The sequence below is a fragment of the Leucopleurus acutus genome (assembly GCF_964270905.1).
Source record: "Leucopleurus acutus genome assembly, chromosome: 9".
NCBI classification, from domain to species: domain Eukaryota; kingdom Metazoa; phylum Chordata; class Mammalia; order Artiodactyla; family Delphinidae; genus Leucopleurus; species Leucopleurus acutus.
Window position 1 is genome coordinate 96,698,740 of NC_139144.1, and position 18,180 is coordinate 96,716,919.

At 39.6% G+C, this 18,180-nt stretch overlaps 1 protein-coding gene across 1 annotated transcript in view; it reads left to right on the forward strand.

The window, feature by feature from the left end:
- The window catches only part of MGAM (maltase-glucoamylase), a 98,885-nt gene that overhangs the window by 33,461 nt on the left and 47,244 nt on the right, over window positions 1–18,180 (forward strand). The window contains exons 6-16 of the mRNA XM_082846160.1: window positions 333–484; window positions 1,092–1,263; window positions 3,298–3,397; window positions 5,574–5,686; window positions 5,981–6,106; window positions 6,908–7,039; window positions 7,198–7,314; window positions 8,548–8,661; window positions 9,723–9,807; window positions 11,183–11,300; window positions 17,872–18,043. Coding sequence (XP_082702286.1) covers window positions 333–484; window positions 1,092–1,263; window positions 3,298–3,397; window positions 5,574–5,686; window positions 5,981–6,106; window positions 6,908–7,039; window positions 7,198–7,314; window positions 8,548–8,661; window positions 9,723–9,807; window positions 11,183–11,300; window positions 17,872–18,043 — 1,401 coding nt within the window. The remainder of the gene's footprint in view (window positions 1–332; window positions 485–1,091; window positions 1,264–3,297; window positions 3,398–5,573; window positions 5,687–5,980; window positions 6,107–6,907; window positions 7,040–7,197; window positions 7,315–8,547; window positions 8,662–9,722; window positions 9,808–11,182; window positions 11,301–17,871; window positions 18,044–18,180) is intronic.

Below are 18,180 nucleotides of genomic sequence, written 5' to 3' on the forward strand. Positions count from 1 at the left end.
ACAGGTGAGCTTTGGCTTTCATTTATTTTCCCTTTATACCATGTGAAATGATATAGGGAAGGAAAAAAAGAATGATCACAACTTTGAAAATTCTAGAGATAGTTTATGTCTGCAGACTTGTAGTATATATTTCTACCTAAAGACTAACATATGTCCAAGTTTTAAACATCTGAATTTGGTGACATAATTTCAGACATAATGTCATTTGCTGCACAGGTTCCTGTACCAGGAACACAGGTGTTGGGAAGCACTGGTGTTGGTAGGCATGCTTCTGTTTTAGAAAAACAGAGACATTTTCATTTTGACTGTCTTTCCCTAATCTCTCTGGACAGTTAACTGACCAAAACCAGGACAGGTACGAAGTGCCCCATGAACATGTGCAACCCTTCAAAGGAAATGCTGCTGCTTCCTTGACCTATAAAGTTGAGGTCTCCGAACAGCCATTTAGCATCAAAGTGATCAGAACGAGCAACAATCACGTTCTGTAAGTTTTGCAAACCTATCTGGAGACTTAGTATGAAGGTTATGGGGGAGGGAGGTTTGAAGCCTGAAAAAGGATGCATTTCTACAATATTCCTGAAGGTTGTGAGCCCACTGTTGGTGACCAGACTCTCTACCTCCAAATGTACTTTTTTTCTGCCTTCCTTCCTCTTCCTTCCTTCCTCCTCTTCCTCGTCCTCCCCCTCTTTTATTACTAAGCATTTATTGTAGGCCAGGCACTGGGCTGTGTCCTTTTTCTCTTTCTTCCTTCCATTTGGTCATTTTTCCTCCTTATGTTCCCTTTTTTCCCTCCATCCATCTAACACCTATCCAGCAGTAACTCTCTGTGGAGCATCTACTATAATGTACGACTAATATTCTGGTCATGTGATAGAGAGTCAAGGGGACAAATCTAAGAAATGTGCCGAATGGTACCTGCCCTCAGGAAATCCTGATCTCTTGATGTCCATGGAAAAATGTCACAGGAGGGCAAATGGGGCCGATTAAACAGGGAGTATTGAGTCTCTGAGATACAAGAACAATTTTCTAAGCAGTTGCATTCCCTCCACTCCACTTGCCCACCCGTCCCTGTGTTTTCCACCCATGTCTAGGTTTGACTCCAGCATCGGGCCCCTGCTGTTTGCTGATCAGTTCCTGCAGCTCTCCATCCGACTGCCTAGTGCTAACGTGTATGGTCTGGGAGAACACGTGCACCAGCAGTACCGGCACGATATGAATTGGAAGACCTGGCCCATATTTGCCAGGGACACAATCCCCAAAGGGGTAACCTTTCAGTATGGGACCCTTTCCACTGACTCTCATAGCCTCTTTCATGAAGGTCACTCCTAGCAGTGCAGTATAACAGTTAAGAGTCAGGTGCTCTGGTGAAGCTATCTGGGTCTGGATTCTGACACTGCTACTCACCAGTTTTGTGGTTCTGGGCAGGTTTCCTCTCTGTGTCTTTAGTTCCCCATCTATGAAATGGGGGTAATATACTTACTTCATAGGGTTGTGATGGGAATTAAATGAATTGATACATGTAGAGTCTCTAGAAGAGTGTCTGCCACATAGAAAATGCTCAATAAATACCAAGTATTTTTCATCACATTTTCGTTTTGAACTAACTAGTTGTGGAGAAAACTAATATTGATTCGGCACAATATGCTGGTTATGGTTACCCTATTTTAGGTTGACCTTTACAAATCAGCAACTTACCAGGTTTGTCAGCAAAATAGGATAAAATATCAACTAAAATTCTGTATTAATCACTCTTTGTGTGAAGAATGTTTGGGGCAGTGAAAGAATAGAAGGAGTAGAGTTTCGTTCTTATTATTTTATTTTGTTTTTTCTCTCTTGGTTTTGTTTTGACTGCTAAAACTCAAAGCAGAGGTATTTTCTAGACTCAGCAATACTACATTCAGGTCTTGTTCAGCAACTTTCCCAATTAAGCAGAACTAGTGACTGGATGAAAGGAAATTAGAGGAATAATTTATTAAGTGAATTTTTAAATATATTATCTCTATTTACCAAAAGGACTCTGAGAAAAATAAGTCTAATTTACTCCATTTAACAGACAAGGAAACTGAGGTTTAGGAAAGCCAAATGAATAGCCCAACGTAAAAAAAAAATAGTTCATAAGGAGCAGAGGTAGGATCTAATCCCTGGCCATGCTCCTCGCCATACCATAGGCCTATCAGAAAAACAGGAAAGGTGTTGGGTCCGAGCAGCTTATCTGGGATATGGCTGGTGATGCTTGTTTAATAAGGAGCCTTAGATCCTCGCTGCTTGAAGTGTGCAGTATGGGCACCACTGCGTGACAAATTTGGGCTCTCAGCTCCCTCTTCCATCTACTAAATTAGACCCCACACTGAAATGAGGTTCCTTTGTAATTTGTATGCACACCAAATTTTGAGATATGCTGTCCCAGAGCAGTGATTCTCAAACATGATTACACATTGGAATCACCTGGGGAAATTGAACAAACTATCAATGTCTGCTTCTATTCCAGAGATTCTGTTTTAATTGGGGTGGGATGTGGCCCAGGTTGAGAACTACCGTTCTAAAGTCCAGAAGACCAGCTCAGGTTCTAATGTATGCTGTTGTAAAGACTAGAAGACCAGATATCTTAAGTAGAGTTCCATCTAGTTGCAAATTAGAAAGGTGCCTGATTTATATTAGGGCTCGATGGAGTTTTTGCAGATGAGGTTAGGTCAAGACTCTGAGTCAAGGTCAAGCCTCTTTGAGAGAAGAGCTCTTTTTTTTAAAAAAAAAATTTTATTGGAGTATAGTTGCTTTACACTGTTGCATTAGTTTCAGGTGTACAGCAAAGTGATTCAGTTATACATATACATATATTCATTCTTTTCTCATGTAGACTATCACAGAATATTGAGCAGAGTTCTCTGTGCTATTACAGTAGGTCCTTTTTAGTTATCTTTCTTATATAGTTCACCTCAAGCTCCTGATTTATCCCTACCCCCAACGTGTCCCCTTTGGTAACCATAAGTTTGTTTTTGATATCTGTAGAGAAGAGCTTTTTTGAACTACAGTTTCAAACCTCCTGTTCTCCCACATCCTAACATATCACAAGTTCTCACATTTCTATTAGATAAATGGTCATAGCTGGCTCATTCTATATGAAAATGCTAATTCACTTGATTAACATCAACCAAGTATAGACCTTATATTAAAAATTTGTGTCTTCTTTGATATGAATTCCTTGTCAATTCTTCACATGATTAACATCGATTTCCTAAGCTCTTTCTGGCCATGTGGGGTTTATTTGTAAATTTTTGGTTTTGAATAATCTTTCTGCAGGACGGAACTAACTTGTATGGTGCACAGACATTCTTCCTATGCCTTGAAGATGCTAGTGGATTGTCCTTTGGAGTGTTTCTGATGAACAGCAATGCCATGGGTAAAAGACTAAAGGAATATTCACACACAAGGATGATTTTCAGTCCCTTTCTTACAGCATTATGATAAAGGAATGGCGCCCTTTAGGAATGGCTGAGCCGTAGCTTGGGACCTTGTATGTTCTCTGCTTGTGCCATTCATACTTCATTACCTGTTGACCCATGGAAGCCATGAATAGAGTTTTCTCTCTTAGCTTACGATTTTCTTGAATCTGGTTGCCTCTGTTGGAGTATTTACTATTATAGTGTTAAAACAGCTAACCCTTTCCTATAATCTATTCTAAGGCAGTTTCTACCAATTTGTTCTTCTCCTTCCTCAGACTTTCATCCAGTACAGGGGTTAATAAAAGCTCTGGTAAGAAACAGGTAATGGCTCTAATAGCAGGTGTAACCAAGGAACTACAACTGAGCTGTGAATGTTACATCGAGACATCCTCGGGTAGCAAGGCAAAGTGGAGTGTGAGGGTCAGGCAGAGTACAATCAGATTGTTTAAGACCAAATGGCGTAATATCATAGGATTCCAGGAAGTAGCTTGCTTCCTTATCTTTGAAGGTTTTAGATCAGATCAATGATTCTCAACTCTTTTTCTGCTTCCACCAGTAACAACCAATCCCAGGGCAATGAATCAATCCCTACAGGGAAAGAGGAGTTCTGTCAGAATCTCCCAAGGTTGATGGTCAGCACAGGATATTGATCCCCACCCTCTTCTCAACTGGGACTTGATGGACTAGATCAGTATTCCTTAAAGCATGACCCATGGAGTGTTCAAAGACTGTTTCAGGTCTACAGTAAGATGAGTATAAAATTAAGAGTAAACATTGCTGTAGCGTCCAAGTGCATGTATGAAACTTTTTCTAATAATTCATTTTCATGTTATTTTACAAAAGTATCAGTTTGCAAAGAACTGGAAATTTAAAAAATAAAGATCTGATCCTTTACCACAGATTGTTTGAGAATCACTCTAAGTGATCTAAGATGATTCTAAGATACCTGATAGTCAAAGAATAGACTGAGATAATACAAGGATTGTACAGTTTCACGTGGCTGAAAGGAACCAGAAAATAATCTGTGTCAGGCTTAGAGGGAAAAGTCACAGAATCCTAGATACTCCGTGTGAGTTGTTCTTATGCCTGAAGAGTACATTTTAGTCGATCTTGAGACCTTTTATCCCTAATGCAAATCAAAGCTATGGGGAGACTTCATCTCTGAAAATTGCATGTGGGGCTTAGAGGGATTTTGAATGTGTAGTATCATCTCTGACATCTTTTTAGTTTGACTCTTGCTTGATGTGAGATCTGCTGAGGCTAGTACCTCCGTGTGTCTCGCCAGGTTATGTTCCTGCAATAATGATGGGATATGGGGTGGGAACAGCATATTCTGTAGTTGTGAATGTCAGAGAAGAAAATTTTTTTCTCTATCCTCTTAGGTTTGGTATTTGGGGGCCTGTGAATCAGTCTAGCAAAAGACAGGTTAGCAAGAGAAAAAACTAGGTTTATTTACGTGTGCAACCTGCATATACGCAAGAGTGCTCAGTGAGTAACTCAAAGGGGTGGTTAGAATTTGGGACTTAGAAACCATCCTAATAGGGGAAGAAATGTACCTAGGATGAAACAAATGGCTTCTTAGAAGGGGTGAGAGGGATAAAGGGCATTTAATGGAACAACAAATGACGTTTTGGAAAGATCAGCGAGCCCTTAGCAGAGTAGTGGGGGCTGGGAGTTCTTGTGTGCTGCCAAGTTATTGTCTCAGAGGAGATTAGTTTTGCTCCAGGGCAGGGGGTTTATGACAACTGAGTCTGTATGGGAGGCTCTGCTTTCAGGTGGATAAGGGATTTCAGAAACTCAAACTCATTCAGCTTACAATCATTTTTATGCCACAGTGGCTTATTCTGGACCCCTTCCTGAAACTGGTTGCTTTTTCATGAAATCCTGACACAGCAGTTAAGACACTGCAGTCACCAGTTATGGAAATCTGTCACAGAACAAATGCTTTGGGCTCTCTTGTGCTGTCAGGGTGGACTTTGATTGTCAGAGTTTGTCCCTTTTTATACAAAAACTGAGGCATTAGGATCACTTCATTAGTGTTCAGATGACTGGTGATCCTCTGGTCTAAAGCTTTGTAATTATTCCTCTAGAATAAATTCTAATGTTTATTTGCTTCATTTTTAATCTTTCAAGAGGTTTCCCTCCAGCCCACCCCAGCTGTCACTTACCGCACCACTGGGGGCATTCTCGACTTCTACGTGTTCTTGGGAAACACTCCAGAGCAAGTGGTTCAAGAGTATCAAGAGGTAAACTTATAATGTTATGGTTATGACTGAGGAAGTTGTAAATAAGAGCAAAGAAATGTAAATTTAATATGCAAGTGTGACTTACAAACATATGCTATTATAAGTAGCTATTATAAATGTGCTATTACAAATTGATCCGAACCTCAATGATTTATTAAAGGGCCTAGCATTCTAATATTAAGGAAATAGTGTGTTGGAAAGTGGGGTATGTTTTGTGCCCCCAAACTAATGCGTAGAAAAAGTTTTGTTAAAAATAGAGTATTTGCTAACTTCCATTTCACATCATTCTTTCAGCTCATTGGACGGCCAGCCCTACCCTCATACTGGGCGCTTGGGTTTCATCTCAGTCGTTATGACTATGGAACCCTGGGTAACATGAAAGAAGTCATGGAGAGAAACCGTGCCGCACAGCTGCCTTACGTAAGTAAGGCAGCCAAAAATCCTCCAAAAATAAAAGAATTTTCTTGGGGAATAAGAACAACTGTTTATACTGTCTCCTCCTGAGTTTTTTAAAAACATATACAACAAAAATATTTTAATATATTCAGAATGCTGGACTTTATTGTTGGGCCAGCCATTCCTTGAAGGGACTGGTTTTCTTATACTTACTGTATTGATGACGTTCTACACAATGCATTCTTATTTGTATTCTTAAGGCATTTCTTTCCCTAGCTTAAGGGAACAAAAGAATACAGTTTATACATATAATAAAATATTTTTATGATTTAAGTGGCTAAATTTGAATGTGTGTAGTATATAATGAGTAGCGAGGTCTTACAAGACATGCAAAGAGAAACACCCAGTAGTCTCTGGAATAATCCTCTTCTCTCCCTTACCCCATTCCCTTGGAGGCAGACGCTTAGGTCTTGGAGCAAGAGTCAATTTCATTCTGGGCTCCACTATTTTCATACAAGTAAAATTAGGAAAGAGCAAATGCCAAAGAAGGCTTGAAGTGGAAGAGAAGCAACAATACAAAATGTGGTGTAGTCAAATGCGGGAGAAGTGGGAGAGACAGTCCCTTCTCTCCTTTATCTTGTGGATGACATAGCATTTAGATAATGGATATGTTTTGATAGCCTTAGTGATATTTTTTGTAACTGTTGTGGTTTGTTTGTTCGATTGGTTTTCAATGCCGGAGCACCAGGCAACAAGGTAGGGTGATGCAGCTCATCTGATTCCAGGGGTGGGCTCATAAATTGTGGACGTTGTGTATTCTTTCAGGACGTTCAGCATGCTGATATTGATTATATGCATGAGAGGAAGGACTTCACTTATGATCCAGTAAATTTTAAGGGCTTCCCTGAGTTTGTTAAAGAGTTACACAATAACGGACAAAAATTGGTCATCATTGTGGTATGTGCTGTCCTCTTATTCCCCCACATCAGGTCCTTGCTCTTCCTTGTCATTACGCTCCCTCCCCCTCCCTCATGCCTCAATCCCCAGTTTCCTTTCAGTCATAACCATAACCTAGCTCAAAGCTAGGTCCCTCATTGTATTTTTCCCCTTCTTAGGATCCAGCCATCTCCAACAACTCTTCCCCAAGTAATCCCTATGGCCCATATGACAGGGGTTCAGATATGAAGATATGGGTGAATGCTTCAGATGGAGTGACTCCACTCATTGGGGAGGTATCTTAATGGGGAAGTGGGGGCTGGTGGAGGGACTGTGGCAGTGTGTGTGTGTGTGTGTGTGTGTGTGTGTGTGTGTGTGTGTATGTGTCTGTAATTGTTTTGTTTTACATTTTCAGGTGCCTTATATATGCTGGGGATCAACTTGCCCTTGTCCTTTCGTCCTCAAATACCTACCAGTCATCCCAGTTCTTACATTCCCCTCACAGAAAAGTCCCTTTAAACAATAGACTTACATACTGAATGTCCACCTCCTCACCTCACCCCCCATTCACTTTTTTTTTTTAATTTATTCATTTTATTTATTTATGTTTGGCTGCGTTGGGTCTTCTTTGGTATGTGCGGGCTTTCTCTAGTTGCGGTGAGCAGGGGCTACTCTTTGTTGTGGTGCGTGGGCTTCTCGTTGCAGTGGCTTCTCTTGTCTCAGAGCATGGGCTCTAGGCGCACGGGCTTCAGTAGTTGTGGCACGCAGGCTCAGTAGTTGCGGCGCACAGGCTTAGTTGCTCCGCGGCATGTGGGATCTTCCCGGACCAGGGCTCGAACCCATGTCCCCTGCATTGGCAGGAGGATTCTTAACCACTGCGCCACAAGGGAAGTACCCCCCATTCACTCTTCAGCTGACTGCAGTCTACTTTCCTCCCCCGTCACTCCACTGATGCTGCTTTGGCACCAGTTACCTCCTAACTGGCAAATCCAATGAAACTATTTCATTCGTCTTCTTACTCAGTTTTTCTGTTATTTGGCAAGTTTGACTAGTTCTTTCTCAAACTTATTTGTCCTTGTTTTCCATGAAGGCGTTATCTGCTGGTTCACTTCTAACACCTCTGCTGACCCGAGTGCCTAGTGTCTGAGAAGAAGTGGATAGGAAGAGTATAGAGAAGAGTAATTGATGGTTAGAACCCATAACTTGTCATGGGTCAGTTGAAATTATACAGTACTTTCCCTCATTTACCATTCCTAGGATTAGGAGTAGAGAAAGTGTGAGGAAAGGGTGAGGCATAGTTGAAGATTAGCAAAGACTTAACCATTTTTTTGAAATAAGTTTTTTCTCAAGTGACTATTTGACTCCTCCTATTTAGTCTAAATATTTAAAGCACTTTACATTCCTAATTGAAAAGGACCTGTGCCTGGGCACCTCTGTTGCCATGATTGTATTAGGAATTTCTTTGTACTCTGTTTTACTCTGCATTCATTTAACTTCCTTTGATCAATGTTTTTCTTTTCCTCCTGCAGGTCTGGCCTGGAAAAACTGTGTTTCCTGATTACACCAACCCCAAGTGTACTGCTTGGTGGGCAAATGAATGTGAGCTTTTCCACAATCAAGTAGAATTTGATGGAATCTGGATTGTGAGTTCTTAACATTTTGATTACTAGGCAGCTAACATTCAGACTGTGTATCTCTATATCATCGAGTCATGGAGCACAGGGGGAAGAGGAGGAGAGGAAAGCAAGTATGGCAATAATTCTAGGTATTCTCTCTCTTACTGTTCAAATAATCTTACCAAAACATGTAGCTTAGACTTCAAAATCAGATTGTTAGAAGTGGAAGGAAGTAAACCGAGATATCTGTTTTTTCCGAGTCTAGCTCCTCTTTTACAAATGAATGAGCTGAAGTAAAAATAAGTCATATACTCCTTACCTTGTCACAGAGTACACAGATTGTTCAATTGCCCCTTCAGGGCTCTTTCACTTGGACGTGTTGGATAAACTGATCAAAGCCAAAGTACTCAAGTGAGCGACAGAAATGTGGCTGCAGAAAGGACAAATGTCTCACATGATGTCAAATGAAAACAAATGCAAAGCAGCAGGTGTCTGGCACAATTTACAGAGCTCTAGAGTTGAACTTTTTTCTATTTATAAGAGAAAGGTAGAAAATGCAAACAATACAAAGAGCTAAACAGATGAGGAGAGCTAAAGTGATAGCAACCAAAGACATCTACCATCAATATTTCAGTATGCATGTTTCCAGAGCCCTCACTTGCACAGCTGTGGGTACATGCTTGTTCTCTCACTCTCTCTGCATATGTTTGTATTATATATGTATATGCATTTATATGTGTGTGTATTCATAGCTATATTTGAATATTTAGAGAATGTATGAGTTGATATACATGGGACCATATAAATTGAAATATTTTTCACCTAATATTTTTGGAAATTTTTCATTTTCAATGATTATATACATATATCATTTTGAAGGGATTTTAAGAACCTTCTCCACAAAGCCTTCAATGGGTAGAGAAGACAGGACAGGAACATCTATTTCTCTCCTTAACATAAGAACCTCGTTAAAAAAAGAAATATCTAGAATCATTTCTCTGAGTCCTAAACAAAAAGAAAGACACCATCAGTACAACATACGAGGACATGTTACTTTTTCTTAATAGTCTTTGTTCTTTGTCTTCTAGGATATGAATGAAGTCTCCAACTTCGTGGATGGTTCAGTTTCAGGATGTTCCACAAACAATCTAAATTATCCCCCATTCACTCCCAGTAAGTGCTGATTAGTTTGATTAAAATGGCAATGAATATCTGGTATTTTAAATTCATAAGGATATATATGAATAACCTGGCAAGGGATTTTTTTACATAAATTGCATAGGGGAAGGAAAATTTGGGTACTATATAAAGAAAACTAGGAAAGAAAATCAAAACACTCTATGCTTTCCTAAATGAGGTGTAAATTCAAAAGGGGCAATCAATCTAGTCCTTCTACCTACATCTGAGCCGTTTCTGTTCCAGAGAAGATATGGTGCAGAAGCCAGAGGTTAGTGGTTAGTTCATTTTCCTCTCAAGTGTGTACCCAAATAGGTTAGGGCTAACCAGCGAGAGACTAGGTAACCAGGTTAGGTCTTCATATGAAGGTCAAGTCTGGTAATGTCAAGAAGAACAGATGTCAGTGAAGAACAGATTTGGACCATAAAATGAAAGGAAGCCAGAACCCATTGGTGGGGTGGGGGGGAAGAGGGGGGGCAGGTCAACATCAGAGTCAGTGAGTATGATGCTAGTGAGTTCTGACTGAACTTTGAACAACAGTGTATCCCAGGGTGTGGCCCTGGAATCACAGCATTTATTGTAGTTTGAAGAAATCTAGAGGCTCACAGATAAATTGTATCTTGAGTAAGAAAGGAATGAGCTGCTAGAATTATAGCATCTTATGAAAACTTCCAGTCTGTTGGAAAAATAGGAAATTAGGGCAGTTGGGTCAGGATCAAATGCTGAGAGACTCAGATGGGAGGCTTCATTCTTTTGGTGATAGAAACTGTTTAAGTTTTAGAGGGAAACATAACAGTCAAATGGTTTTAGAAATATTGATCTGGCATTAATGTGTGCTTCTAATATGAATTAGAAGATCAGTAGATCAGAGTTAAATAAGCCATTAAGAAAACAATTGCAATGGTTAAGACAAAGGTAATTTGGATCTGAACCATAGTGGTGCAAGGGGAGCAGAAAAGATTGGATGAATGAAAGAGAGATTGGTCAATCATCCCTTATGACAGCTTAGAGAAAGGGTGAGAAATTAATTTACACTTTCATCTAATATTTTTATTCTTGGACCACTTAATTTAGCTCAGTTTGAAGACTTCAGATCTAACTTCAAGTCTAACTAGATCCACTTACTTCCAAATACTTGCCTCTGGTCACCTGTGCACCCAGGTGGGAGAATGTGTATGGGTCAGCACAATTTTTTTATATATCAGAGAAACTACTGAAAGTATATATCCTTCTGATAGTGAGGAAGCTGTATGATCATTTCCAGGATGGCCACAAAAAATGCCTGCCTAGGGAGCCACAATTTCAGGTGATAGTCAAGAAACAGGGAATATGCATCTCAGGCTCTCATTGACTGATCCCTCTTTTGTCGCAGGAATCCTGGATGGGTACCTGTTCTGCAAGAGTCTCTGCATGGATGCAGTACAGCACTGGGGCAAGCAATACGATGTCCACAATCTGTATGGCTACTCCATGGCAATTGCCACAGCAGAGTAAGGCCATTGTTGCTATGGACTTAATATATGATCAGATTTACTTAATACATGATCAAATTCTTAGTCTCACCAGATGCCAGTTGCCAGTGTGTTATTTTTAAGAACTCAGCAAGGGAGATTGGTTCAAGATGGCAGAGTAGAAGGACGTGTGCTCACTTCCTCTTGCAAGAGCATCAGAATCACAACTAACTGCTGAACAATCATTGACAGGAAGACACTGGAACTCACCAAAAAAGATACCCGTCATCCAAAGACAAAGAAGAAGCCTCAATGAGACAGTAGGAGGGACGCAATCACAATAAAATCAAATCCCATAACCGCTGGGTGGGTGACTCACAAACTGGAGAGCATTTATACCACAGAAGTACACCCACTGGAGTGAAGGTTCTGAGCCCCACGTCAAGCTTCCGAAGCTGGGGGTCTGGCAATGCGAGGACGAATTCCCAGAGAATCAGACTTTGCAGGCTAGTGGGATTTGATTGCAGGACTTTGACAGGACTGGGGGGAACAGAGACTCCAGTCTTGTAGGGCACACGCAAAGTAGTGTGCGTATCAGGACCCAGGGGGAAGGAGCAGTGACCCCATAGGAGACTGAACCAGACCTACCTGCTAGTGTTGGAGGGTTTCCTGCAGAGGCAGCGGGCAGCTGTGGCTCACCACAGGGACTAGGACACTGGCAGCAGAAGTTCTGGGAAGTACTCATTGGCTTGAGCCCTCCCGGAGTCCACCATTAGCCCCACCAAAAAGCCTGTAGTCTCCAGTGCAGGGTCACCTCAGGTCAAACAACCAACAAGGAAGGAACTCAGCCCCACCCATCAGCAGACAAGCAGATTAAAGTTTTACTGAGCTCTGTCCACCAGAGCAAAACCCAGCTCGGCCCACCACCAGTCCCTCCCATCAGGAAGCTTGCACAAGCCTCTTAGATAGCCTCATCCACCAGAGGGCATACAGCAGAAGCAAGAGGAACTACAATCCTGCAGCCTGTGGAACGAAAACCACATTCACAGAAAGATAGACAAAATGAAAAGGCAGAGGACCATGTACCAGATGAAGGAACAAGATAAAAACCCAGAAAAACAACTAAATGAAGTGGAGACAGGGAACATTCCAGAAAAAGAATTCAGAATAATGATAATGAAGATGATCCAGGACCTTGGAAAAAGAATGGAGGCAAAGATCGAGAAGATACAAGAAATGTTTAAAAAAGACCTAGAAGAATTAAAGAACAAATAAACAGAGATGAACAATACAATAACTGAAATGAAAAATACACTAGAAGGAATGAATAGCAGAATAACTGAGGCAGAAGAACGGATAAGTGACCTGGAAGGCAGAATGGTGGAAATCACTGCTGCAGAACAGATTAAAGAAAAAAGAATGAAAAGAAATGAAGACAGCCTAAGAGACCTCTGGGACAACATTAAATGCACCAACATTCACATTATAGGGGTCCCAGAAGGAGAAGAGCGAGAGAAAGGACCCAAGAAAATATTTGAAGAGATTATAGTCAAAAACTTCCCTAACATGGGAAAGGAAATAGCCACCCAAGTCCAGGAAGTGCAGAGTCCCAGGCAGGATAAACCCAAGGAGAAACACACTGAGACACATAGTAAGCAAATTGACAAAAATTAAAGACAGAGAAAAATTATTAAAAGCGACAGGGGAAAAACAACATACAAGGGAACTCCCATTAAGGTTAACAGCTGATTTCTCAGCAGAAACTCTACAAGGCAGAAGGGAGTGGCACCATATATTTAAAGTGATGAAAGAGAAGAACGTACAACCAGGATTACTCTACCTGGCAAGGATCTCATTCAGATTCGATGGAGAAATCAAAAGCTTTACAGACAAGCAAAAGCTAAGATAATTCAGCACCACCAAACCAGGTCTACAACAAATGCTAAAGGAGCTTCTCTAAGTGGGAAACAGAAGAGAAGGAAAGGACCTACAAAAACAAACTCAAAACAATTAAGAAAATGGTAATAGGAAAATACATATCGATAATTACCTTAAATGTAAGTGGATTAAGTGCTCCAACCAAAAGACACAGGCTCCCTGAATGGATACAAAAACAAGACCCATATATATGCTGTCTACAAGAGACCCACTTCAGACCTAGGGACACATAGAGACTGAAAGTGAAGGGATAGAAAAAGATATTCCATGCAAATGGAAATCAAAAGAAAGCTGGAGTAGTAATACTCATATCAGATAAAATAGACTTTAAAATAAGAATGTTACAAGAGACAAGGAAGGACACTACATAATGATCAAGGGATCAGTCCAAGAAGAAGATATAACAATTGTAAAAATATATACACCCAACATAGGAGCACCTCAATACAAAAGGCAAATGCTAACAGCTATAAAAGAGGAAATTGACAGTAACACAATAATAGTGGGGGACTTTGACACCTCACTTATAACAATGGACAGATCATCCAGATAGAAAATTAATAAGGAAACACAAGCTTTAAATGATACAACAGACCAGATAGGTTTAATTGATATTTATAGGACAGTCCATCCCAAAACAGCAGATTACCCTTTCTTCTCAAGTGCACATGGAACATTCTCCAGGATAGATCATGTCTGGGGTCATAAATCAAGCCTCAGTAAATTTAAGAAAAATTGAAATCATATCAAGCATCTTTTCCAACCACAACGCTATAAGATTAGAATTAAATTACAGGGGAAAAATGTAAAAAACACAAACACAGGGAGGCTAAACAATACGTTGCTAAATAACCAAGAGATCACTGAAGAAATCAAAGAGGAAATTAAAAAATGCCTAGAGACAAATGACAATGAAAACACGACAAACCAAAACCTATGGGATGCAGCAAAAGCAGTTCTAAGAGGGAAGTTTATAACAATACAATCCTACCTCAAGAAACAAGAAAAATCTCAAATAAACAATCTAACCTTAAACATAAAGGAACTAGAGAAAGAAGAACAAACAAAACCCAAAGTTAGTAGAAGGAAAGAAATCATACATATCAGAGCAGAAACAAATGAAATAGAAACAAAGAAAACAATAACAAAGATCAATAAAACTAAAAGCTGGTTCTTTGAGAAGATAAACAAAATTGATAAACCATTAGCCAGACTCAACAAGAAAAAGAGGGAGAGGACTCAAATCAATAAAATTAGAAATGAAAAAGGAGAAGTTACAACAGACACTGCAGACATACAAAGCATCCTAAGAGACTACGACAAGCAACTCTATGCCAATAAAATGGACAACCTGGAAGAAATGGACAAATTCTTAGAAAGGTATAACCTTCCAAGACTGAACCAGGAAGAAATAGAAAATATGAACAGACCAATCACAAGTAATGAAATTGAAACTGTGATTTAAAATTTTCCAACAAACAAAAGTCTAGGACCAGATGGCTTCACAGGTGAATTCTATCAAACATTTAGAGAAGAGCTAACACCCATCCTTCTCAGATTCTTGCAAAAAATTGCAGAGGAATGAACACTCCCAAACTCATTCTATGAGGCCACCATAATCCTGATACCAAAACCAGACAAAGATACTACAAAAAAAGAAAATTACAGACCAATATCACTGATGAATATAGCTGCAAAAATCCTCAACAAAATACTAGCAAACAGAATCCAACAACACATTAAAAAGATCACACACCATGATCAAGTAGGATTTATCCCAGGAATGCAAGGATTCTTCCATATATGCAAATCAATCAATGTGATACACCATATTAACAAATTGAAGGATGAAAACCATATGATCATCTCAATAGATGCAGAAAAAGCTTTTGACAAAATTCAACACCCATTTATGATAAAAGCTCTCCAGAAAATGGGCCTAGAGGGAACCTACTTCAACATAATAAAGGCCATATATGACAAACCCACAGCCAACATCATTCTCAGTGGTGAAAAACTGAAACCATTTTCTCTAAGATTATGAACAAGACAAAGTTGCCCACTCTCACCACTATTATTCAACAGTTTTGGAAGTTTTAGCCACAGCAATCAGAGAAGAAAAAGAAATAAAAGGAATACAAATTGGAAAAGAAGTAAAATTGTCATTGTTTGCAGATGACAAGATACTATACATACAGTATCCTAAAGATGCTTCCGGAAAACTACTAGAGCTAATCAATGAATTTGATAAAGTAGCAGGATACAAAATTAATGCACAGAAATCTCTTGCATTCCTATACACTAACAACAAAAAATCTGAAAGAGAAATTAAGGAAGCGTTTACCATTTACCATTGCAACAAAAAGAATAAAATATCTAGGAATAAACCTACCTATGGAGACAAAAGACCTGTATGCAGAAAACTCTAAGACACTGATGAAAGAAATTAAAGACAGTACAAACAGATGGAAAGATATACCATGTATTTGGATCAGAAGACTCAACATTGTGAAAATGACTATACTATCCAAAGCAATCTGCAGATTCAGTGCAATCCCTATCAAACTACCAATGGCATTCATTCTTCACAAAACTAGAACAAAAAATTTCATAATTTGTATGGAAACACAAAAGACCTCGAGTAGTCAATGCAGTATTGAGAAAGAAAAACAGAGCTGGAGGAATCAGGCTCCCTGCTTTCAGACTATACTACAAAGCTACAGTGATGAAGACAGTATGGTACTGGCACAAAAACAGAAATATAGATCAATGGAACAGGTTAGAAAGCCCAGAGATAAACCCACACTCCTATGGTCAACTAATTTATGACAAAGGAGGCAAGGATATACAATGGAGAAAAGACAGCCTCTTCAATAAGTAGTGCTGGGAAAACTGGACAGGTACATGTGAAAGAATGAAATTAGAACACTCCCTAACACCATACACAAAAATAAACTCACAATGGATGAAAGACCTAAATGTAAGACGAGACACTGTAAAAATCTTAGAGGGAAACATAGGAAGAACACTCTTTGACATAAAGCACCGCAAATTTTTTTTCACCCATCTCCCAGAGTAATGGAAATAAAAACAAAAATAAACAAATAGGACCTAATGAAACGTAAAAGCTTTTGCACATCAAAGGAAACTATAAACAAGATGATAAGACAGCCCTCAGAATGGGAGAAAATATTTGCAAACGAATCAACGGACAAAGGATTAATCTCCAAAATACATAAACAGCTCATGCAGCTCAATATTAAAAAAAGAAACAACCCAATCCAAACTGGGCAGAAGACCTCAATAGACATTTCTCCAAAGAAGACATACAGATGGCCAAGAGGTACATGAAAAGCTGCTCAACATCTCTAATTATTAGAGAAATGTAAATCAAAACTACAATGAGGTATCACCTCACACCATTTAGAATGGGCATCATCAGAAAATTTACAAACAACAAATGCTGGAGAGGGTGTGGAGAACAGGGAACCCTCTTGCACTGTTGGTGGGAATGTAAATTGATACAGCCACTATGGAGAACAGTATGGAGGTTCCTTAAAAAACTAAAAATAGAATTACCATGTGACCCAGCAATCCCACTAGTGAGCCTTTACCCAGAGAAAACCATAATTCAGAAAGACATATGCACCCCAATGTTCTTTGCAGCACTATTTATGATAGCCAGGTCATGGAAGCAACCTAAATGCCCATCAACAGACGAATGGATAGAGAAGATGTGGTGCATATATACAATGGAATATTACTCAGCCATAAAAAAGAACGAAATTGGGTCATTTGTTGAGATGTGGATGGACCTAGAGACTATCATACAGAGTGAAGTAAGTCAGAAAGAGAAAAACAAATATCATATATTAACGCATATATGTTGAATCTAGAAAAATGGTACAGATGAAGACACAGATATAGAGAACAAACGTATGGACACCAAGGGGGGAAGGCGGAGTGGTGGTGGGGGGATGAATTGGGAAGTTGGGATGGACATGTATACACTGATGTGTATAAAATAGATAACTAATAAGAACTTGCTATATTAAAAAAAATAAACCAGCAATACAGGAAAAAGAATGTAAAAAGAAAATTCGGCAAGATAAGTATGGTTGTTATTATTGAATGAATGAAGAAAATCCCGGTCACATTGGGAGGAAGGAATCCAATAAGTATTTGTGTACTGTGTATAATGAAAGAAAGAATGAATAAATGAATGAATGAAAGGTTGGAAGAAAGGGAAGTAATTTGACCAAGGTGAAACAGCTAATAAAATGTAAGAGCAAAATTTGGACTCATTTCTGCATGAGTCCAAGGCCCATGTATTTTCCTCTCTGCCATACTGTTATAGACTGGTGTATGGAGGGTTAAGTAACTTAAAGACTTCATGTGCTTTGGGGTTTTAGGTACTGGCTCAGTATCCTTCTACTGAACTTTGAAATTATGGAGTTAATGATGTACATAAAATGCCTAAAACAAAACAAAACGAAATATAAACATACTCAATGGTACAGTCTGCTTCCAACAGCAACTCTAACTCTACAGGAGAGAACTAGAAGCGAAGAGTGCGGTATTAACTTGAGATCCTCGATATTATCACTCTATCCTCTGGGCTAAGGCACACTAAGGTCACACATTGACTCCCTAAGTCTCTCTCCCTCTCTAGAGCTGTCAAGACTGTGTTCCCTAACAAGAGAAGCTTCATTTTAACCCGTTCTACCTTTGCGGGGTCTGGCAAGTTTGCAGCCCACTGGTTAGGAGACAACGCAGCCACCTGGAATGACCTTCGATGGTCCATCCCTGGCATGCTCGAGTTCAGCCTTTTTGGTATCCCAATGGTGAGTCCACATCCCAGTCCCCAGAATGCCTCATGCTAGAAGTTTTTCAAATAGTAAAGCTCCCCTCTGCTGCCCTCCATGGCCCAGGGATTTAAAGTCTGGAGGGTTATGTGCTTCATCCACATCAATATGACACT